The sequence below is a fragment of the Carcharhinus amblyrhynchos genome, chromosome 11 (genome assembly GCF_965287045.1).
Source record: "Carcharhinus amblyrhynchos chromosome 11, sCarAmb.v2.hapA, whole genome shotgun sequence".
In the NCBI taxonomy this organism is placed as follows: Eukaryota; Metazoa; Chordata; class Chondrichthyes; order Carcharhiniformes; family Carcharhinidae; genus Carcharhinus; species Carcharhinus amblyrhynchos.
Genome location: NC_137334.1, coordinates 60,712,060 through 60,735,713, shown reverse-complemented (window position 1 = coordinate 60,735,713; position 23,654 = coordinate 60,712,060). Strand labels below are relative to the sequence as shown.

The 23,654-nt window shown below is 44.9% G+C and overlaps 1 protein-coding gene across 1 annotated transcript in view; it reads left to right on the top strand.

Annotated features, from left to right (window-relative positions):
* The window catches only part of LOC145350177 (retinol dehydrogenase 7-like), a 37,654-nt gene extending 16,571 nt beyond the window's left edge, over window positions 1–21,083 (top strand). Inside the window, exons 2-5 of the mRNA XM_080199220.1 lie at window positions 803–1,122; window positions 3,161–3,419; window positions 10,238–10,401; window positions 19,937–21,083. Of these exons, the coding sequence (XP_080055346.1) occupies window positions 810–1,122; window positions 3,161–3,419; window positions 10,238–10,401; window positions 19,937–20,160 (960 nt within the window). The 5' untranslated portion in view covers window positions 803–809 and the 3' untranslated portion in view covers window positions 20,161–21,083. The remainder of the gene's footprint in view (window positions 1–802; window positions 1,123–3,160; window positions 3,420–10,237; window positions 10,402–19,936) is intronic.
* Window positions 21,084–23,654: the final 2,571 nt, after the last annotated feature.

The following is a 23,654-nucleotide window of genomic DNA, read 5'->3' as shown; positions in this document are numbered from 1 at the left end:
CTAAGCATTTCTCCTATGTAATTGTCTTATTGGTGTCTGTCAAGGTTCTCAGTACTTGTGGTCTTTGGTGGACTTTTCTGTCTGCAAGAGAGTAATCGGCAAGCAAAATCTTTTTACTAGTGCTTCTATTTTCATTATTACTGTTATTACTGTCCTGCTAAGTTACTGTTATTGCTAAACTTTATTATTTTATTATATAAACAAGATCCTTCTTTCAAACAACTAATTTGACTACTTTTATCGTCATCTCAAGTTGCCACAGTAAATTAAGTATTTTGAATCATGTGGTTGAAAGAGAACTATAAAAGCCAAAATTAAACTCAATGCAAAAAGAAATTTCAATACATTGAAAGTGATATGGTTCTCTACAGCAATCCTCCTCTGACATGTATACCAATCCTACCTTCATATCATTCATACATATTACCAAAATCCCAAATCAATCTTTGCTATTTTTCATTCAGATTCTAGTAACAGTTTCCCTTATTATTCTCAGACTGAACAAGTTAATTATCAAGTTCAAAAGCTTCCTACATTCCATGGCTTCAACTTTATTAAACTATGTCAGAAGCTTTATGAAAATTTAAGAATAATGAACATATTGAGCTCTCCCAGCCAATAATGAAGGGCTGAATGGTCTACTGCTATTCCTATGTTCCTAGACTTCCAAGGAAATCTGTCAAATTCTCTTTACACTCCAGTAGTGGTTCCCATGCAGTAGTTGAATCCCTTGAACCAAAAGTGGAATACTTTCTGGAATATAAATAACATATTAAAAATGCTTTCCTTTGTTTTTCCACAGGTTGGAAATGTTTCAATACCTGCTTATTGGTATGCTACTTTATGTCTTGTACTACCGCTACAGAGACAGTAAGTGCATAAAGAATGTATCTGACAAGTATGTGTACATCACCGGCTGTGACTCTGGATTTGGCAATCGCCTGGCCAAGCACCTGGATCAACAGGGATTCAACGTTCTAGCCGCCTGCTTTACCGAGAAGGGGGCTGAAGAGTTGAAAAATTGCACATCATCAAGACTCAGAACACTCCAGCTTGATGTTGCTAACTCTGAAAGCATCAAAAAAGCCGCAGAGTTTGTAAAATCAGAGGTTAAAGGAAAAGGTAAATTAAAGATTTTATTACCTCTGCCATATAGAAAATATAATTTGATTGATCACAGTATGGATTTGTAAACTAGCTTGCCAAGTAATGATAATCTCAGCAGTCTAAAAAAAGTAAAAAAAATTAATGTATCAAAGTTCTTTGAGACTTTTTAATTATGCAGTAAGTTGGTCTATAAAGAAATACCTTTCTTCAGTTTTCTAAAGTAGATTAAAAACCAAAACAGTAGTATTTTATAAATTTAAACGTGATTATAGGTAATTCAAGTATGGAAAATTAGCTTCCATTTACTTCATGCCCACCTGTAGATACATGATCCCAACGATTAATTCAGAAGCCAAATTGAACACTGCAAGGTTCTACAAACAGCAATAATATAAATGACAAGATAATGGGGGCGATTCTCCCAAAAAAGTTCTAAGTGCTGTATTGGCAGGAAAAGTGGTGTAAATCACAATTTGTTTTTTCAGTGAGAGTTCAGACTCGAATCTCCCACACTCTATGCAATGCAGAGGTCGCAATCATGAATATCATTAAAAGCTCGGGAAGGCGGGGCCTGTTCACATCAAAGCCTGACAGTTCCGGGCCTCTGCACATGCGTAGTGGCCCCAAACTGCTTTCAGTTTGCTAGCCAGCCCAGGACCCTCAGAATGTTGCCCCTCCAGCACACCACCCCCCCTCCTCACCCCCCCCCCCCCCCCCGCCCGCAAACACACACACATACACATACACACGCTGTTTGATCGCGGCCTCCACAAGCATTCCTGGGCCAGGCCCGGTTCCTCCCATTGTCCCGGAATGCTGCGATCTCCGGCACGACCCCCAGCAGTGGTGATTTCACCACCCCGCCCCCACCCCCCCAACCCCCACCAGGCAGACACCCCCATGGGAGGCAGACCCTCCTGGCAGTCCACTTCCCCCCCCAATCACTGATCTCCCTCCAACCCCAACTGATTCCCCATGCAGAGTGGGACACCCACCTCCACCGATCACTCCTAAGCCCCGCCCATAATAGGCTCCAACCTCTTGGCACTGCCCAATGGCTGGTGGGCAGTGCCAAGTTGCCCCCTGTGCATAGGCATTTTGCCCCTTGGGCAGTGCCAGGACCACCCTCCCCCCCCCACTGCCTCACCCCCAGGGGGCCCCGACTCCCCCACTACTCCAGCTGGGTCTCCCGCTAGTTCTCCACAGGTGGAAGTTACTCTAAACACCACTGAAGTGAAATATGCCTGACGGGGTGGGAGATGTGATTGGGCCTGGAGAATTCCGTGCCGTGCCCGATAATGACATTTAAATTACATTACAAACAGATTAAAATCACTTACCTGGTCTTCCTGCCAGTTTCCAGTGTGGTCTCGACTGCACCTGCTCTCTGGCGGTGAGAGACAAGCATATGTCGGGAATGTATGCACGAATCCTACAAAATGGCCACACGCGCATCTCCCAGCCTGACGTGCTAAAAATTAACACGTTGCGATGGGAGAATTGGTCCCAATCAGTCTGAAAGTTGGCTGAAAAACTTGGAGAACTGCTGCTTATCTTCAAATAGTGAGAGGGGTGGGTGGTTAAGCCTTAATCTCATTGGTATTCTAACAGTGCTGTCCACTCACAGCCCTGCAAAGCAGTATCAGCTTAAATCATGTACTCATGTGAGCTTTACAAGGAAAACTAAAAAGAATATTAGTCAAGTAAATGGAAGTATTCCCTTGTAAACTTTTATTCAGTATTATACACATGCCAGTCCACATACGTGCACAAACTTCTATTGCAGTTTTGAAGCAGTGACCTCTATTACCGTAGCTAATTTTACATACTTTGTACATACAATTTTGGACAGGAGGGGCTTAATTTAAAACAGCCCTGAGTTTTCACCTCACTATCCATCTGTAAATAGAGTTTTTTTTCATTTTGGATTTCATCCTTCTCTAAGTTGTGGCTTATTTTCCCCAATCTTTCAATTTTTATATAGGTCTATATTGGTTTTAGGACCACAGCATAGTTAAAAATATATCCTTTTATTTCAAAAATAACTTTACAGGATTGTGGGGACTGGTTAACAATGCTGGAATCTCTGTACCCAGTGGACCAAGTGACTGGCTAACAATTGACAATTACAAAGCAGTGCTGAATGTCAACCTGATTGGACTCATTGAAGTTACACTGAGTGTGCTTCCACTGATAAAGAGGGCACGAGGAAGAATAGTCAATGTAGCAAGTGTCTTTGGCAAAATCAGCTCTGTGGGTGGATCATACTGCATCTCCAAATTTGGTGTTGAAGCCTTCAACGATAGTCTCAGGTGAGTTAGAAATGAGAAATTTATCCATTAATATTAACCATGTCCTAACATTTTCCATTTTATGACTAAATAGCACTGCGTAATGTTTGCTGATTTTATGTTTTACAAAGGTGTTGCTTTGGAGTTTATGTATTTTGTTTATTTGTTCATGGGATGTGAATGTTTCTAACAGGGCCAGCATTTATTGCTATCACTAATTGCTCTTGGGAAGATAGTGGTGAGCCATCGCCTTGAAACGCTTCAACTGGTTTAAATGTAATCCCATAGTGCTAATAGGAAGGAAGATTCAGGCTTTTCACCCAGCAATAATAAAGGAATGGTATTATCAAGGGGCCACACGGTGAAGCCTTCCATTGTTTGCTGGAGCAGAGAGAGAGAGCTAAGATTTTACCTGTTAAAAACCTGTTTAAAATAAGTTTAAAGCACTTTACTCTTTGTAGAACTGTTTAAAGCATTTATTTATTGTATTTACTGCTTTAAGAATTCTGAGGGAGGGGTTAAAAGGCATTTGTGGACCAGCCTGCTTTAAATCAGCGCCAGGTTTAAAAGGAGGCCTGGTGTAGACAGCGGGCAGCGTCTGAGCGGGCAGCGGAGTGAGTGGGAAGCAGAGTGAGTTAATAGGGCTTAATATCAAAAAGGGCTTGAAGGAAAAAGGCCAGGTGAGTTTGTTTGAAAAAACAAGGAAAAAAAATTTTTTCAAAACTACTACAGCAGGAAACAAGGAAAAAAATTTTTTTCCCCATAAAAAATTACAGTGAATAATGGAGGGGCATGTGATGTGTGGTTTCTGTATGATGTGGGAACTGGTGGACCCCAGGGTCCTTCCCAGTGACCATGTCTGTAGTAAGTGCAGGTTGCTGGAAGAGCTCCAGCTCAAGATGGATGAGCTGGCCTCTGAGCTACAGACACTGAGGCTCATCAGGGGGAGAGAGGGTGCCATTGTCAATGGGGTGCAAGTGACATCCACCCCCCCTAGACTGGCTAAATCTAAGGGTCAGGGACAAAAGGGGGCTGCTGGGAGGAGGAAGGGGGGTGAGGAGCGGAGGCCTCAGCCTCTTAATCTGCATAACAGGTTTCAGGTTCTTGCTTCCAGTCTGGAAGAGGACGAGGCAGGTGAGGTTGGTGAGCAAACTGCACACGGTACAGTGATGCAGCAGGACATAGGCAAAGAGAAGGGGAAAAGGAACGTAGTAGTGATTGGGGATAGTGGGGTGAAGGGTATTGACACTGTCCTTTGTCACAATGACAAAGTGCACAGAAGGGTGTGTTGTCTGCCTGGTGCTCGGGTACAGGATGTCGCAGCTGGGCTGCAGAGGAACCTGGAGTGGGAGGGTGAGAATCCGGTCGTTGTGGTACATGTGGGTGCCGGCGACGTAGGCAAAGGGCGGACTGAGGATCTGGGGAGGGAGTATGAGAAGCTGGGAATGGAATTAAAAAGTAGAACCGACAAGGTGGTCGTCTCTGGGCTACTGCCTGAACTGAGTGCAGACGGGCGTAGGGTTGACAGGATAAAGGAAGTGAATGGGTGGCTCAGGGATTGGTGTGGGAGGAATGGGTTTGAATTTATGGGGCATTGGCACCAGTATTGGGGTAGGTGGGACTTGTTCGGGCGGGATGGGGTTGGTCTGAACCGTGCTGGGACCACAGTGTTGGCGAATGGAGTAAAGAGGACTGTAGACAGGGCTTTAAACTAATTGGGGGGGGGAGGGTGCGAGGGTAGGTGACGCTACGAGGTCTAAAGTTAAGGATAGGGTACAGGTAAGGGAAGAGGCCGAGGATGTCCCAATTGGTGGCGTTACGGCAAATAGGGTCCAGGTGAAGGCTGGGATGAAAGCGCTTTATCTGAATGCACGAAGCATTCGGAATAAAGTGGATGAGCTGGTGGCACAGATCGACACAAATGGATACGATCTGGTGGCCATTACAGAGATGTGGCTGCAAGGTGACAGGGACTGGGAGATGAATGTACAGGGCTATCAAGTGTTTAGGAAGGATAGGCAGGAGGAAAGAGGGGGTGGCGTAGCTCTGCTGATTAAGGATAGTATCAAGGTGGTAGCAAGGGATGATATCGGAGCCAAAGAGCAGAAAGTGGAATCGTTGTGGGTGGAGATTAGGAACAGCAAAGGGAGGAAGACGCTGGTGGGTGTCGTCTATAGGCCCCCAAATAATGATCTGGAGGTGGGGCGGGCTGTTAACGCGCAAATAAGTGCGGCGTGCAGGAATGGGACGGCAGTAGTTATGGGAGATTTCAATCTGCATATTGATTGGTCGACCCATGTTGGACGAGGTGGGCTCGAGGAGGAGTTCTTGGAATGCTGCCGGGATAATTTCCTTGAACAGTGTGTGTTGGAGCCGACGAGGGAGCGAGCTATCTTGGATCTGGTGCTATGTAATGAGGCGGGTAGAATTAGGGACCTTGCGGTGAAGGATCCTCTTGGAGAGAGTGATCATTGCATGGTGGAGTTTCTGGTGCAGATGGAGGAGGAGAAAGTGGGTTCCCGGACACGCGTCCTTTGTTTGAATAGAGGGGAGTATGGTAGGATGAGAGAAGAATTGGCGAATGTGGACTGGGGGAGCGCGTTGGAAGGTAGGTCTGCTGAGGAGCAGTGGAGGATCTTTAAGGAGATCTTTCTTGGTGCTCAGCAGAAATTTATTCCGATGGTCAAAAAGGACAGTAGGAGGAGAGGTAATAAGCCGTGGATAACGAAGGAGGTGAAGGAAAGTGTTAAATTAAAAGCGGAGGAATTTAGAGTAGCTAAGAGCAGTGGGCGAGAAGAGGATTGGGAAAGGTTTAAATGTCAACAAAGATTGACAAAGAAGTTGATAAAGGAGGGTAGGAGAAGCTATGAAGCTGGGCTAGCACTTAATATAAAAAAGGATAGCAAGAGTTTTTATAAATATATAAAAAGGAAGAGGCTGGCTAGGGTGAACGTTGGTCCTTTAGAGGATGAGAAAGGGGACCTAGTGGTAGGGGATGGGGAAATGGCTAAGGTCTTCAATAACTTTTTTGTTTCTGTCTTCACGGAGGAGGACGTGAATAATTTGCCGGGTGTTAGCGATGGAAAGGTGGTAGGACTGGAGGGTCTTAATGACATTACTGTTACTAGAGAGGTGGTGCTCGACAGACTGGAGGGGCTGATTGTGGACAAGTCCCCAGGAGCGGATGGAATGCACCCGAGGGTTCTGAAAGAAATGGCGGAGGTTATAGTGGATGCCTTGGTGGTTATTTTCCAGACGCTGGATTCCGGGGAAGTGCCGGAAGATTGGAAAACGGCTAATGTTACGCCGTTGTTTAAGAAGGGTGCCAGGCAAAAGGCGGGGAATTATAGGCCGGTTAGTTTAACATCTGTGGTAGGTAAAATGTTAGAATCCGTCATTAAGGAGGAAATTGCAAGGCATCTTGAAGGGAATTGCTTGATAGGGCAGACGCAACACGGTTTCATGAAAGGGAAGTCGTGTCTGACAAATTTACTGGAGTTCTATGAGGATGTGTCTAGGGCAGTGGATAGAGGAGAGCCGGTGGATGTGGTCTTTCTGGATTTTCAGAAGGCGTTTGACAAGGTACCTCACAAGAGGTTATTGCAGAAGGTCAGGGGACATGGAGTTGGGGGTAGGGTGTTAGCATGGATAGAGGATTGGTTGTCAAATAGGAGGCAGAGAGTGGGGGTCAATGGGTGCTATTCGGATTGGCGGTTGGTGACTAGTGGGGTGCCCCAGGGGTCGGTGCTGGGGCCTCAGCTATTTACCATTTATATAGATGATCTGGAGGAGGGAACCGAGCACAGGGTGTCGAAATTTGCTGATGACACCAAGATTGGGGGAAAGGCAAATTGTGCGGAGGGTGTGGAGAGTCTGCAGAAGGATCTAGATAGGCTGGGTGAATGGGCCAGGAAATGGCAAATGGAATTTAATGTTGGCAAGTGTGAGGTGGTCCACTTTGGTAGGAAGAATGGTAGGAAGGACTATTACTTACGTGGCGAAAAACTGCAGCAGGCGACGGTGCAGAGGGACCTCGGGGTCCTTGTGCATGAGTCGCAAAAACCCAGCTTGCAGGTGCAGCAGGTGGTCAGGAAGGCGAATGGGGTGCTGGCCTTCATAGCGAGGGGGATTGAATATAAAAGTAGGGAGGTCTTGCTGCAGCTGTATAGGGCATTGGTGAGGCCGCAGCTGGAGTACTGTGTGCAGTTTTGGGCGCCGCACCTGCGCAAGGATATTTTGGCCCTGGAGGGAGTGCAGAGGAGGTTTACTAGGCTGATACCGGAGTTGAGGGGATTGAGCTATGAGGAGAGGCTGAATAAACTAGGCTTGTACTCATTAGAGTTTAGAAGAATGAGGGGAGATCTCATTGAGACGTATTTGATGATGAATGGGATGGATAGGATAGAGGTGGAGAGACTCTTCCCGCTCAAAAAAGACAGTAGGACTAGGGGGCACAGCCTCAAGATAAAGGGGAGGCGGTTTAGAACGGAGTTGAGGAGGAACTTCTTCACCCAAAGGGTGGTGAATCTCTGGAATTCTCTGCCCATTGAAGTGGTGGAGGCTGCCTCGCTAAATATTTTTAAGAAGCGGGTTGATGGGCTCTTGATAAGAGAGGGGATTAAGGGTTATGGGGAGAGGGCGGGAAAGTGGAACTGAGCCACGGCAGATCAGCCATGATCTTATTGAATGGCGGGGCAGGCTCGAAGGGCTAGATGGCCTACTCCTGCTCCTATTTCTTATGTTCTTATGTTCTTATGTAATGTATTTCTGGGTAAGGATGGTGTGTGACTTGGAGGGAAAGTTGCAGTTATTGGTGTCCCCATGTGTCTGCTACCCTTGCTCTTCTAGATGGCAGAGGTCAGTGGTTTGGAAAATGTTGTTGAAGCATTGGCAAATTACCGCATTGAATCTTGTAGATACCATACGCTATTATGATCTTCCCCATTGGATGTGGCTTAAAAGACAAACAACACAATTTATTTAGAAATGGTCAATGATTCTGCATACATCCTAATGTGTTTTGTAAAACCAGCTGAATATTCAACTTACTGGAGTTTGCAAATTGTACTTTGCAAAATATACATTAAAATAAATTGTAAATAGAACCAGTGAAGAAAAAATACTTGTATTTAAGGTATTTTCCTGAGCTTACAGCTTGTTTCTTACAGCATTGATTGGAAAGACATTTAGCTTAGGATTGAATTTGACTGGGGTGTACAAAAGTTAGCTTCAAAACAGCCAACTTTGAAAAAGGCCACTCTGTAATGATAACATGTTTCTGGTGGCCAAAGCCAGCAGCAAGTGGGCTTTCCGGCCCTCAGTGGGATGAAGTTCTATCCTCAAGAGTTGCTGGCCAATCTGACTGGCCAGTCCCAACAATGCCAGAACTCACTAGTGGACGCAACTGATACTGCATGTATCTAGAATTTCTACAGTACAGAAGGAGGCCATTCGACCCATCTAGTCTGCATTCACTCAACATCTTACCTAGGCTCGATCACCGTTACCCCTAATTCACCCCACCTACACAACTGAGACACTAAAGGAACGGGCAAAATAGCAATGTCAATCCATCTAACGAGTTCCTCTTTGGACTGTGGGAGGAAACCAGAACACCGAGAGGAAACCCACACAGCCACAGGGAGAATGTGAAAACTCCACATGGACAGTTACAGAATCACAAAATACTGCAGTGCAAAAGAGGCCATTTGACCCATTGACTCTGCACCAATGCATGTAAGGCCCTGACTTGCCCACCTAATCCCACTTGCCAGCACTTGGTCCATAGCCTTGAATGTTATGAGGTGCCAAGTACTCACCCAGGGACTTTTTAAAGGATGGAATTGAACTCGGGTCACTGGTGCTGTGAGGCAGCAGTGCTAACCATTGTGCCATCGTGCTGCTCAGTGGATCCCAGGAAGAAGAACAAGGGACCCCCAAGCAAATTAAGTCCTGTGCTTTTAGGACAACCGAGGGAGATGAAGGGGGCTGGACGAATAGGTTTTGGAGGCACAATTAAAGAGTGTGATGTTTGAATGGGGTGCACAAAGGGCATCCCCTAAAGGATGTCTCCCACTTTTTAATGAGTTGAATGAAAAAAATGACCTGCTCAATCCACCTTCCTGCTCATATCAACTATACCCTCTCTATGGAAAACATACCTAGCCCCGAAACATGAAAATTAAACATTGTGAATCTACAAAATGGCTAAAAGATATGCTCATGTACAAATTTTCCACAGTCCATCTGACATATCTAACACCTCACTGATGGCACATAGTGTAATCATTTAAATTAGCTGACTCTAGGAGTTTTGACTGATTTAGTCCCCTCCAGTTTCATCAGAGTAAGTAAGATTCCAGTCCACCTCACTGCACTGGGGACTTAGAATTTGCAATCTTAATAGTGCAATTATCCGGATTCAGTAAAAGCTTTCCTCAACCTTCTCTTAATGCTCCTTTGTAACCCTCAATGAGATTGGCTATACCTTGATACTGTTAAACATTGCTCCAGTAGATGGAGCATAAATGGATTTATAGTACACAAAGCAGAGCATGGTGTATTACTTATATGTAACTTCTTATCAACAATTCCTACTCTTTTCTAGTACTTAATCATGCCAGTATTGCTCCTAGCAGTACGCAGTCACCTCGGCGGTATAAATTAGTGGGCAGAAAATTGGGCATGAAATCCAAAATAATACTTTGTACTTTGAAGCAGCACAAGTTTTCCTCCATCCACACCACACATTAAAGTAAAACAGGAAAACATAAACCCAAACAATAGTAAGATGGTTCAAATCTGTAACAATTCAGTGGTTTTATTTTCTTGCTTTACAGGAGGGATTTGAGTGCTTTTGGAGTAAAAGTTCTTTGTATTGAGCCAGGCCTCTTCAAAACAGATGTCACCAATTTTGACATAATCACAGAGGACTTAAAAAGACAATGGCTCAAGTTACCACAGGATGTAAAGGACGACTATGGAGCAGATTTCTTAGACAAAGGTAAACTTTTCTATGTTTAAAATTACAGATGCATTGAATTCTAATTGTAAAACTTTTGATCCAAACAGAAAATGTTAGCTAAATACTCAATGTTAAATATTTTTCATCCTCTGCTGCATTTTTTAAAATTCATTCCTGAGACATGGGCATCTTTGGCTGTCCAGCATTTATTGCCCATCTTTAGTTGCCCTTGGAGAGCAGTTGAGAATCAAACACATTGCTGTGGCTTTGAAGTCATATGTAAGCCAAATCAAGTAAGAACGGCAAATTTCCTTCGCTAAAGGACATTAATGAACCAGATGGATTTTTCCAATAATCGACAATGGTTTCCCAGTCATCAGTAAATTCTTAATTCCTGATATTTTTTATTGAATTCAAATTCCACCATCTACCATGGTGGGATTTGAATCCTGGTCCCACAGAACATTAGCTAAGTTTCTGGAATAATAGTCTAGTGATAATACCACTAGGCCCTTGCCTATATAAAATGGATGTTTTAGAACCAATTAGAAAATGCAAAACATGTTTTAGATTGAAGTTTGTAATTGTCCACAAAAGATTTTTTTTCTCATTTAAGTTGGAACAGACACAGTACTACATCCTTCTTTGATAGGGATTATTTCCAATAAGTTTGTAAACTAACTTTTGTAATCATTTTATAGTGTGCTACTATGGAAAAATGCAACATTCTACTTCAAGTACCTGGTTTTTGTATGCACCACATGAGACCATAACTTCCTCAGAATGGCAATGTGTTTCAGATAGCCATTTTGTACCCACTTATCTGCACTAAATCTCTTCAGTGTCTGCCTCGCAGTCCTTCCTGACTCAGGCCGGGGGAGGTTCAGGCAGTGCAGTAGGTCCTTGGGGCAGCTTCAGAGTCTAAAAGGTTTGCAGCAGGCTAGGAAAAAGCTAAGTATCTAAGGGATGGGATTTGGGTGGTCACGGCAGGGGTGAGTGGAGGGGATTGAACATCAGGGAGTTAGGGGAACTGGACATTGGGTGTGCAAGGGGGCGCCAAACATCATCAAGAGTGGGGGTGTGCTTGGACATTGGGGAATGAGGGAATTGTTAGCGCGAGTGGGCGAACACGACCACTACGGACTCAGGGTCAGGTTCAACAGTGGCACAGCTTTATTTTTTACGTCGACGGAGGTGCAGTCAGGACATACAAACCAAACAGTCCTGAAAGCACTCTAAAGACCCGCCACAATGGGCTACAGTTATACCTGAACTTGATACATTGTACAATTCAAATGCTAATATTTTGTTTACAGTATTCGACTCTGACCATCCTGTTTCGATGTCTTCAAGTATTGTAATGATGTTTTTAAGTGTGTGTTAATCGTTTCTGTCTGATGGGTTTCTTAATGGTCTAGAATCTCTGGGGTTTGAACAGTGGGTGTTTGACTATTCTCAGGAAGTTTGTGGGGCCAGGGATGCTTCCTTAGCTATGCTAATTCTTAGGTGTCTCCATAGAGGGTTGCTTGATTAGATCAGAGGTGCTGATTTGGTTGGATGGGGGTGGACTTTTTAACTTAGTTCCTGTAGGTGCCATCCTGTCCGGTTCCCTTTGTGTGCGAGCCCTCATTTGCATTCTAAAAGCATGTCCTTGCCTGCTAGTCTGTGTCTGTTCCCTTGTGACCTTTAGTGGGGAGGCTCTGAGTGCAACTTTAGTCTGCTTCCATATTGTGTACCCAATTTCATAAAATTCGCTGTCCGATAACAGAGTGTTGGCTTGGGTTGGGGAGAGGTCAGGTTGGGGAGGGGATGCGACCCAGCCTGGTCAGATCAGATTGGTGGGGTGGGAAATTCTGTGCATGTGTTGGGGGAGGACAGGTTCAGGGAGTGGAGAGTAGTGTGTGTGGGGGGAGGGGAGGAGGGGAGGGGAGGGCCTGGGCAGGTTGGGAGCATCTTGGGAGTCCCATGGGAATATTTAAAATAATTACACTGAAGTTAGAAGTGGTTTTATTTCTTCTAACTTTTTTTAGAGTACCGAGTAGTTTATTTCAGGGAGAATCATTCAAAGTTAGCTCTTCAAGTCATTTTGTTGGATGATGTGCAGTGTAACTATCCAGGGCAAGTTAGTATTTTTCGCAGGAGGAGAGATAATCAGCCGTGGATAACGAAGGAGGTAAAGAAAAGTGTTAAATTAAAAGCGGAGGTGTTTAGAGTAGCTAAGAGTAGTGGGCGAGAAGAGGATTGGGAGAGGTTTAAATATCAACAAAGATTGACAAAGAAGTTGGTAAAGAAGGGTAGGATAAACTATGAAGCTGGGCTAGCGCTTAATATAAAAAAGGATAGTAAGAGTTTTTATAAATATATAAAAAGGAAGAGGCTGACTAGGGTGAACGTTGGACCCTTAGAGGATGAGAGGGGGGACTTAGTGGTAGGGGATGGGGAAATGGCTGAGGCCTTTAACTTTTTTGTTTCGGTCTTCACGGAGGAGGACGTGAATAATTTGCCGGGTGTTAGCGATGGAAAGATGGTAGGACTGGAGGGTCTCAATGACATTATTGTTACTAGAGAGGCGGTGCTCGACAGACTGGAGGGACTGATTGTGGACAAGTCCCCAGGACCAGATGGAATGCATCCAAGGGTTCTGAAAGAAATGGCGGAGGTGATAGTGGATGCCTTGGTGATTATTTTCCAAACGTCGCTGGATTCTGGGGAAGTGCCAGAAGATTGGAAAACGGCTGATGTTATGCCATTGTTTAAGAAGGGTGGCAGGCAAAAGGCAGGAAATTATAGGCCGGTTAGTTTAACGTCTGGTTGTAGGAAAAATGTTAGAATCCGTGATCAAGGAGAAAATAGCGAGGCATCTTGAGGAGAATTGTTTGATAGAGCAGACGCAGCACGGTTTGGTTAAGGGGAAGTCGTGTCTGACAAATTTATTGGAGTTCTATGAGGATGTGTCTAGGGCAGTGGATAGAGGAGAGCCGGTGGATGTGGTGTTTCTTGATTTTGAGAAGGCGTTTGATAAGAACATAAGAACATAAGAAATAGGAGCAGGAGTAGGCCATCTGGCCCTTCGAGCCTGCCCCGCCATTCAATAAGATCATGGCTGATCTGTCGTGGCTCAGTTCCACTTTCCCGCCCTCTCCCCATAACCCTTAATCCCCTCTCTTATCAAAAACCCATCAACCCGCTTCTTAAAAATATTTAGCGAGGCAGCCTCCACCACTTCAACGGGCAGAGAATTCCAGAGATTCACCACCCTTTGAGTGAAGAAGTTCCTCCTCAACTCCGTTCTGAACCGCCCCCCCTTTATCTTGAGGCTGTGCCCCCTAGTCCTACTGTCTTTTTTGAGCGGGAAGAGTCTTTCCACCTCTATCCTATCCATCCCATTCATCATCTTATACGTCTCAATGAGATCTCCCCTCATTCTTCTAAACTCTAACGAGTACAAGCCTAGTTTATTCAGCCTCTCCTCATAGCTCAACCCCCTCAACTCCGGTATCAGCCTAGTAAACCTCCTCTGCACTCCCTCCAAGGCCAAAATATCCTTGCGCAGGTGCGGCGCCCAAAACTGCACACAGTACTCCAGCTGCGGCCTCACCAGTGCCCTATACAGCTGCAGCAAGACCTCCCTACTTTTATATTCAATCCCCCTCGCTATGAAGGCCAGCATCCCATTCGCCTTCCTGACCACCTGCTGCACCTGCAGGCTGGGTTTTTGCGACTCATGCACAAGGACCCCGAGGTCCCTCTGCACCGTCGCCTGGTTATTACAGAAGGTCAGGGGGCATGGAGTTGGGGGTAGGGTGTCAGCGTGGATAGGGGATTGGCTGTCAAATAGGAGGCAGAGAGTGGGGGTCAATGGGTGCTATTCGGATTGGCGGTTGGTGACTAGTGGAGTGCCCCGGGGGTCGGTGCTGGGGCCTCAGCTATTTACCATTTATATAGATGATCCGGAGGAGGGAACCAAGTGTATGGTGTCAAAATTTGCTGATGACACCAAGATTGGTGGAACAGCAAATTGTGCGGAGGGTGTGGAGAGTCTGCAGAAGGATCTAGATAGGCTGGGCGAATGGGCCAGGAACTGGCAAATGGAATTTAATGTTGGCAAGTGTGAAGTTGTCCACTTTGGTAGGAATAATGATAGGAGGGACTATTACTTACATGGCAAAAAACTGCAGCAGGCGACGGTGCAGAGGGACCTCGGGGTCCTTGTGCATGAGTCGCAAAAACCCAGCTTGCAGGTGCAGCAGGTGGTCAGGAAGGCGAATGGGATGCTGGCCTTCATAGCGAGGGGGATTGAATATAAAAGTAGGGAGGTCTTGCTGCAACTGTACAGGGCACTGGTGAGGCCGCAGCTGGAGTACTGTGTGCAGTTTTGGTCGCCGCACTAACGCAAGGATATTTTGGCCTTGGAGGGAGTGCAGAGGAGGTTTACTAGGCTGATACCGGAGTTGAGGGGGTTGAACTATGAGGAGAGGCTGAATAAACTAGGCTTGTACTCATTAGAGTTTAGAAGAATAAGGGGAGATCTCATTGAAACATATAAGATGATGAATGGGATGGATAGGATAGAGGTGGACAGGCTGTTCCCGCTCAGAAAGGACAGTAGGACTAGAGGGCACAGCCTCAAGACAAAGGGAGAGCAGTTTAGAACGGAGTTGGGGAGGAACTTCTTCACTCAAAGGGTGGTGAATCTCTGGAATTCTCTGCCCATTGAAGTGGTGGAGGCTGCCTCGCTAAATATATTTCAGACGCGGGTTGATAGGTTTTTGATAGGCAAGGGGATTAAGGGTTATGGGGAGAGGTGGAACTGAGACACGACAGATCAGCCATGATCTTATTGAATGGCGGGGCAGGCTCGAGGGGCTAGATGGCCTACTTCTGCTCCTATTTCTTATGTTCTTATGACAATTGCCACATAAAACCCTTGACAAGGAATGTCAAAGAGAGATTCCCTAGTGCATTTTTAGACTACCTTCCTCCCACCCCTTCCATTTCTGACACAGGAGAGCCAGGAGGTTACGGGACATAAGAACATAAGAAATAGGAGCTGGAGTAGGCCATCTAGCCCTTCGAGCCTGCCCCGCCATTCAATAAGATCATGGCTGATCTGTCATGGCTCAGTTCCACTTTCCCGCCCTCTCCCCATAACCCTTAATCCCCTCTCTTATCAAAAACCCATCAACCCGCGTCTTAAAAATATTTAGCGAGGCAGCCTCCACCACTTCAACGGGCAGAGAATTCCAGAGATTCACCACCCTTTGAGTGAAGAAGTTCCTCCTCAACTCCGTTCTAAACCGCCCCCCTTTTATCTTGAGGCTGTGCCCCCTAGTCCTACTGTCTTTTTTGAGCGGGAAGAGTCTCTCCACCTCTATCCTATCCATCCCATTCATCATCTTATACGTCTCAATGAGATCTCCCCTCATTCTTCTAAACTCTAATGAGTACAAGCCTAGTTTATTCAGCCTCTCCTCATAGCTCAACCCCCTCAACTCCGGTATCAGCCTAGTAAACCTCCTCTGCACTCCCTCCAAGGCCAAAATATCTTTGCGCAGGTGCGGCGCCCAAAACTGCACACAGTACTCCAGCTGCGGCCTCACCAATGCCCTATACAGCTGCAGCAAGACCTGCAATTTTACCGCCCCACCCACCATGGGAATCGGACCTGGCGAGGGGCGAACAGTGAAAAGACCAGTTGGCCTCGGGCAGGATTTTATGGTTTTGGGACAAGCGCGGCCGTAAAATCACTCCCATGGTGTCATGCTTAGAATGCAGAGATCTAGTCTGCTTTTTATTGGTCAACGTTATTGCACTATTATTTTAATTAACATTTTTACTGTTTAAAATTCACAGATGATTTCAACAAGTATTAATAAACAGAATTTTTTGGGGTGAAATTTTACACAGGGGTGGTGCACCCTCTCCCTCTTAAAAGTTAGGAGTAAGCCTGTCTCTGCATGGACAGGCGAGATGTGGAGATGCTAGCATTGGACTGGGGTAAACACAGTAAGAAGAGTCACAACACCAGGTTAAAGTCCAACAGGTTTATTTGGTCGCAAACGTCACTAGCTTTCGTCAGGTGAGTGGGAGTTCTGTTCACAAACAGAGCATATAAAGACACAATTCAATTTACAGAGTAATGATTGGAATGCAAGTCTTCACAGCTAATCAAGTCTTAAAGGTACAGACAACGTGAGTGGAGAGAGCGTTAAGCACACGTTAAAGAGATGCATATTGTCTCCAGACAGGACAGTTAGTGAGATTTTGCAAATCCAGGCAAGTTGTGGGGGTTACAGATAGTGTGACATGAACCCAAGATCCCGGTTGAGGCCGTCCTCATGTGTGCGGAACTTGGCTATCAGTCTCTGCTCAATGACTCTGCTGTCATGTGTCGTGAAGGCCACCTTGAAGAACGCTTACCTGAAGATCAGAGGCCGAATACCCATGATCGCTGAAGTGTTCCCCAACAGGAAGAGAACAGTCTTGCCTGGTGATTATCGAGCGATGTTCATTCATCCGTTGTCGTAGCGTCTGCATGGTCTTCCCAATGTACCATGCCTCGGGACGTCCTTTCCTGCAGCATATCAGGTAGACAACATTGGCCAAGTTGCAAGAGTGTGTACCAGGTACCTGGTAGATGGTGTTCTCACCTGAGATGATGGCATCTTATGTCGATGATCCGGCACATCTGTTTGAGGTTGTGCGGTTGTTTGAAGGCAAGAAGTGGGGGTGTGAGGATGACCTTGGCGAGATGTTCATCTTTATCAATGACATGTTGAAGACTCCGGAGAAAATGTCATAGCTTCTCCGCTCCGGGGAAGTACTGGATGACGAAGGGTATTCTATCCACTGTGTCCCATGTTTGTCTACTGAGGAGGTCGGTGCGGTTTTTCATTGTGGCGCGTCGGAACTGTCGATCGATGAGTTGAGCGCCATATCTTGTTCTTATGAGAGCATCTTTCAGCATCTGGAGGTGCCTGTTGTGATCCTCCTCGCTAAGGCCATCCCCACACCCCCACTTCTTGCCTTCAAACAACTATACAACCTCAAACAGACCATTGTCCGCAGCAAACTACACAGCCTTCAGGAGAACAGTGACTACAATACCACACAAGCCTGTCACATGCCGGATCATCGACATGGATGAACACCACTCGCCACTCACCAGGCAAGACTGTTTCCTTCCTGTTGGGGAACACTTCAGCGGTCATGGGCATTCGGCCTCTGATCTTTGGGTAAGTGTTCTCCAAGGTGGCCTTCACAACCTTCACAGCCTTCACAAGGCGGTCAGGAAGGCGAATGGGATGCTGGCCTTCATAGCGAGGGGGATTGAATATAAAAGTAGGGAGGTCTTGCTGCAGCTGTATAGGGCATTGGTGAGGCCGCAGCTGGAGTACTGTGTGCAGTTTTGGGCGCCGCACCTGCGCAAGAATATTTTGGCCCTGGAGGGAGTGCAGAGGAGGTTTACTAGGCTGATACCGGAGTTGAGGGGATTGAGCTATGAGGAGAGGCTGAATAAACTAGGCTTGTACTCGTTAGAGTTTAGAAGAATGAGGGGAGATCTCATTGAGACGTATAAGATGATGAATGGGATGGATAGGATAGAGGTGGAGAGACTCTTCCCGCTCAAAAAAGACAGTAGGACTAGAGGGCACAGCCTCAAGATAAAGGGGAGGCGGTTTAGAACGGAGTTGAGGAGGAACTTCTTCACTCAAAGGGTGGTGAATCTCTGGAATTCTCTGCCCGTTGAAGTGGTGGAGGCTGCCTCGCTAAATATTTTTAAGAAGCGGGTTGATGGGTTCTTGATAAGAGAGGGGATTAAGGGTTATGGGGAGAGGGCGGGAAAGTGGAACTGAGCCACAACAGATCAGCCATGATCTTATTGAATGGCGGGGCAGGCTCGAAGGGCTAGATGGCCTACTCCTGCTCCTATTTCTTATGTTCTTATGTTCTTACAACACATGACAGCACAGAGTCGCTGAGCAGAGACTGATAGTCAAGTTTTGCACACATGAGGACAGCCTCAACCGGGATCGTGGGTTCATGTCACACTATCTATAACCCCCACAACTTTCCTGGACTTGCAAAATCTCAATAACTGTCCTGTCTGGAGACAATACGCATCTCTTTAACCTGTGCTTAACGCTCTCTTCACTCACATTATCTGTACCTTTAAGACTTGATTAACTGTAAAGACTTGCTATCCAATCATTATTCTGTAAATTGAGTTTGTGTCTTTATATGCTCTGTTTGTGAACAGAACTCCCACTCACCTGACAAAGGAGCAGTGCTCCGAACGCTAGTGGTGTTTGCTACCAAATAAACCTGTTGGACTTTAACCTGTTGTTGAGACTTCTTACTGTCGACAGACAAGACCATAAGACCTCACCTCTGAGCCAATGTTATGGCTACTGAACTGTCAATTGGCTCAAGACAGGACTTCCACCCTAACCGAGAGGACTGGCAGATCTCAACGTCCAGCAGTGCCACTGTGATCTGTAAAACCTTTGCAGAGGCAAAGTGGCTACTGGCAATGTCATCCCACCATGCCATATCATTTTGTGCCTACACCTCTCCTCATCACAACTGCCAGTCTGTTCATGCATGATTAGGCAAGTGAATTACCCCTGACAGTGTATTCATTTTCTTTACTGAATTAGTTGCTGCCTGTCAGTGGTGGACAGTTTTGTAGGTTTCCATACAGCTCCATATCATTTAAGGTTATTGACACCATCAAAAGACCTCAGATTGGAGTACTCAATATCCAATATCAATGTATTTTGGTGCTTCAAGTTCATGTACATATTAAAAGAAGAGATAAGAGAATGCACCATAGAAAGCATGCTTTCTGGTTGTATCACGGTTTGGTATACTCCTGCTCTGCCCAAGACCGCAAGGAACTACAAAAGGTCATGAATGTAGCCCATCCATCACGCAAACCAGCCTCCCATTCATTGACACTGTCTACACTCCCCACTGCCTCGGCAAAGCAGCGAGCATAATTAAGGACCTCATGCATCCCGGACATTCTCTCTTCCACCTTCTTCCTTCGGGACAAAGATAAAAAAAGTCTGAGGTCACATACCAACCGACTCAAGAACAGCTTCTTCCCTGCTGCTGTCAGACTTTTGAATGGATTTACCTTGCATTGAGTTGATCTTTCTCTACACCCTAGCTGTGACTGTAACACTACATTCTGCACTCTCTCATTTCCTTCTCTATGAACGGTATGTTTTGTCTGTCGAGCATACAAGAAACAATATTTTTCACTGTGTGTTAATACATTTGACAATAATAAATCAAATCAGATCAAATCACATCAAATCATCTGGCCCATTAAGACTGAATCATACCATTGTTACAAACAGCTGAGGAGGGGCAGAATGGTTTGCCTTTTTTCCATTCCCTGTTTGAACACAACTAGTTTTCATACAAGATTATGTTCTTGTCAATTCAATGTTATGACTGTAAAAGGAATGGATAGATTTCATCTCTTATCAAACTTACATCTTGCCTGAATTGTCATGGATAGAGGCATTCATTTCTTTTGACATTTATCTGCATTATTTTGCAGTGTTGCCAAAATTTAGGAAACGGGTTCAGCAATTTGCAGACCCAGATTTGATGAAGGTGGTGTGGTGTATGAATCACGCTCTGACAGCTGTTCATCCTCGGACTCGCTACTCTGCTGGGCTGGATTCAAAACTTTTCTGGATTCCTCTCTCCTACATGCCAACTGTTATTTCTGATTTTGTACTCAACTGTGACAAAATTATGCCAGCAAAATGTGTTTCATAAGATGCATTTGAGATTTTCTTTTCTAAAAAAAAATTGTTGATCTTGAAATTTATCAAAATTCAATGTTCTATATACAACAAGAAATACCGCTGACCCAACTCTATGCTTCAGCTGATTTTATTCCACAGACAAATGTTCTATAAATGTCTAGAAATTGTTTATGATGTTTTCACCATTACTGTCAAATTTGTAGAAAATAAACAGCACGATGGCTAAGTGATTAGCACTGCTGCCTCACAGTGCCAGGGACCCAGGTTCAATTCCTGGCTTGGGACTGTGTGGAGTTTACACATTCTCCCCGTGTCTGTATGGGTTTTCTCTGGGTGCTCTGGTTTCCTCCCACAGTCCAAAATTGTGCAGGTTAGGTGGATTGACCATGCTAAATTCACCCTGAGTGTCAGGAGAACTAGCTAGTGTAAATGCATAGGGTTATGGGGATAGGGCCTGGATGGGCCAAATGGCTTTCTTCTGCACTGTAGGATTCTATGATTCATGCTAAGAACAATGAGTACTTCCATGGTGGCACTGTTTAAAAAAAAAAATTAACATCCAGTTCCAATTCATAACCAGAACAAAATTGCCAAGCTTTCCAAGGGACAATGAAGAATAATTTTCTGATGACTGCTGGTGGCCGGCCTTTACCTGATCATTATATACCCTGTTGCCAAAACAACATCATTAGTGGTTTGCAAACAGCCTTAAAGACCTAATTCATGTCTGAGTAGCTTTACTACAGATACTTATAGCCAATAAATTAAACATTCTTGAAGTCATTTTGCTCTATTTTGGGGTGGTGGGATCATTTAGAATTGTCTATTTTGTAATAAACACGTCCAATATTTGTCACTGTCACAAAGTGTAATTCTGGATGGCCTATGCTAAAAACATGCAGGAATTGCTGAAATAAAACTAAAGGAATTTGCTTTATGAATCAAAGGTATAAGAGATTAGTTTTGACATAAATTGATCGTGATCAGAATGAGCAGGGTGAGAGAAGTTCAGAAAGATCAGAGGAATTAGAGTCATTGAATTGTAGAAAGTTTATAGCACAGAAAGAGGCCACTTGGCCCATTCATGTCTGTGACAATCAAAAAAGCAAGTCGCCCAGCCTAAACCCACTTGCCAGCATTTGGTCCATAGCCCTGCAGCTTGTGGCATTTGAAGTACACATTCAAGCACTTAAGTTAAAGGTTTCTGTCTCTACAACTCTTTCAGCCACTGAGTTCCAAATAGAAGGAATAAAATATATGGAAAGGAAGCCAGATTGTGGTTACAGGCATTCCTAGAAATGTAATAATTTTATTAGCTGGAAACCAGACTCAAGTCAATGTCCTGGATATACATCCAATCATTCCATAAGGAGACTTGCTTGTTGTATCACACAACCTTGTAAGCACCTGAAATTGTTGCTATGTTGACAAGCTCACCGGCTATAAGTAGAACAAACTGAACACATTTGATTCAAGTTTGTTAACTTGTTGCAAAAACAGAAAATGCTGGAAAATCTCAGCAGGTCTGACAATATCTGTGGAGGGTTAATAGAGCCAATGTTTGAGTCTGGATGACCCTACATCAGCGCCAAGAGCAAAGAAAGTCAGAAGAGATTTATACTATGAGGGTGGAGGGTGTGGGGGTTGGAATGAAATAGAGGAAATGTAAATGATGATGAAGAAGGTGGAGAAAGGTGCTAAAAGCGTCCATTAAATGATCAGAACATGTGAATGGCAGAATAGAGATATAGGTTGTTAAGGGACTGCCTGAGGAATATGACAGTCACCCTGGAGAAGGGGAGAGTGTGGGGGGTGCAGTGTTAGGGGCAAGATGGAGAGTGAGAATGAAGAGGTGGAAAAATGGAAGTGAGTACAAATGGATGAATGAGCTGAAAAGAAGAAATGAAATAAAGTAAATGGAAATGAGTTGAAGATGGAGGGGACAGTTCATGCTCTTAAATTGTTGAACTCAATGTTCAGTCCAGAAGGCTATAGAGTGCCCAATCAGAAGATGAGGTGCTGTTCCTCCAGTTTGCTTTGGGGTTCACTAGAACATTGCAAGAGGCCAAAGACTGACATGAGGACGGGAGAGCAGGGCAGTGTGTAGCAGTGGCAAGAGACAGGAAAGTCTAGGTCTCACTTGCAGACGGAACAAAGGGTTCTACAAAACGGTCACCTAGTCTGCATTTAGTCTCTGATGTAGTTTCCATATTGAGAGCAGTGAACGCAATAGACCAAATTGAATAAGGTGCACATGGAGTGCTGCTTCACCTGAAAGGAGTCTTTAGGCCCTGGGATGCTTAGCAGGGTGGAAGTAAAGGGGCTAGTGTTGCAAATTTGTTTCAAATTCCAGCATCTGCAGTATTTTGCTTTTATCTTGCTGTTAACTCGTCAACAATACTGAGTCTAAACTCGGCTAACCTTGCTTAATTTATAAGAACAAAACACTGTAAGTGCTGGAAACCTAAAGAAAGAAAATGTTAGAAATACTCAGCAGATCTGGCAGCATCTCTGGCAAGAGAAACAGAGTTAACGTTTCATATCTGTTTGTCAGAACAGAGTGCTTTGATGGTGATACAGCAGTTTTTAAACAAGGCTTTGATAGTGGGAGGAGAGGAAAGAACAATCAGGTTGGTAGTGAAGAGACTAAAAGGAATGATATAATGCAAGGCAAAAAGCATCGATAATGGGACAAGTGAAGCAACTGAATATGGAAGGGGTGTATATGAGAAAGCATCATTTCCACCAACAGCTCCCATCAAAACAGAATGTGCATGGCCAAAGATTATGAGTAAAATTGTTAAACTCAGTGTTGTGTCCAGAAGATTATAAAGTGCCATATGAAAAGATGAAGTGCTGTTTCTTAAACTTAACACTGAGCTTCAATGGAACAATGTAGGAACAAGGTCAGAAAAGTGAGTGTAGAAGTGGAGCAGAGAACTAAAATGATAGGCATGTGGAAACAGAGTCTTTTGGTTGCCGCACTTGCGGAAGGATATATTGGCCTTGGAGGGAGTGTAGAGGAGATTCACTAGGCTCATACTGGAGATGAGGGGGTTGGCCTATGAAGAGAGACTAAATAGACTGGGTCTGTACTCGTTGGAGTTTAGAAGGGTGAGGGGGGATCTTATAGATACGTATAAAATAATGAAAGGGATGGATAGGGTAGAGGTAGAGAGATTCTTCCCGCTTAGAAGGGATAGCAGGACTAGAGGGCACAGCCTCAAGATAAGGGGCGGGGTGCAGTTTAGATCGGAGTTGAGGAGGAACTTCTTCACTCAGAGGGTGGTGAATCTCTGGAATTCTCTGCCCGTTGATGTGGTGGAGGCTACCTTGCTAAATATATTTAAGTCACAGGTAGATAGGTTTCTGATAGACAAGGGGATTAAGGGTTATGGGGAGAAAGCGGGAAAGTGGAACTGATCCACTTCAGATCAGCCATGATCTTATTGAATGGCGGGGCAGGCTCGAAGGGCTAGATGGCCTACTCCTGCTCCTATTTCT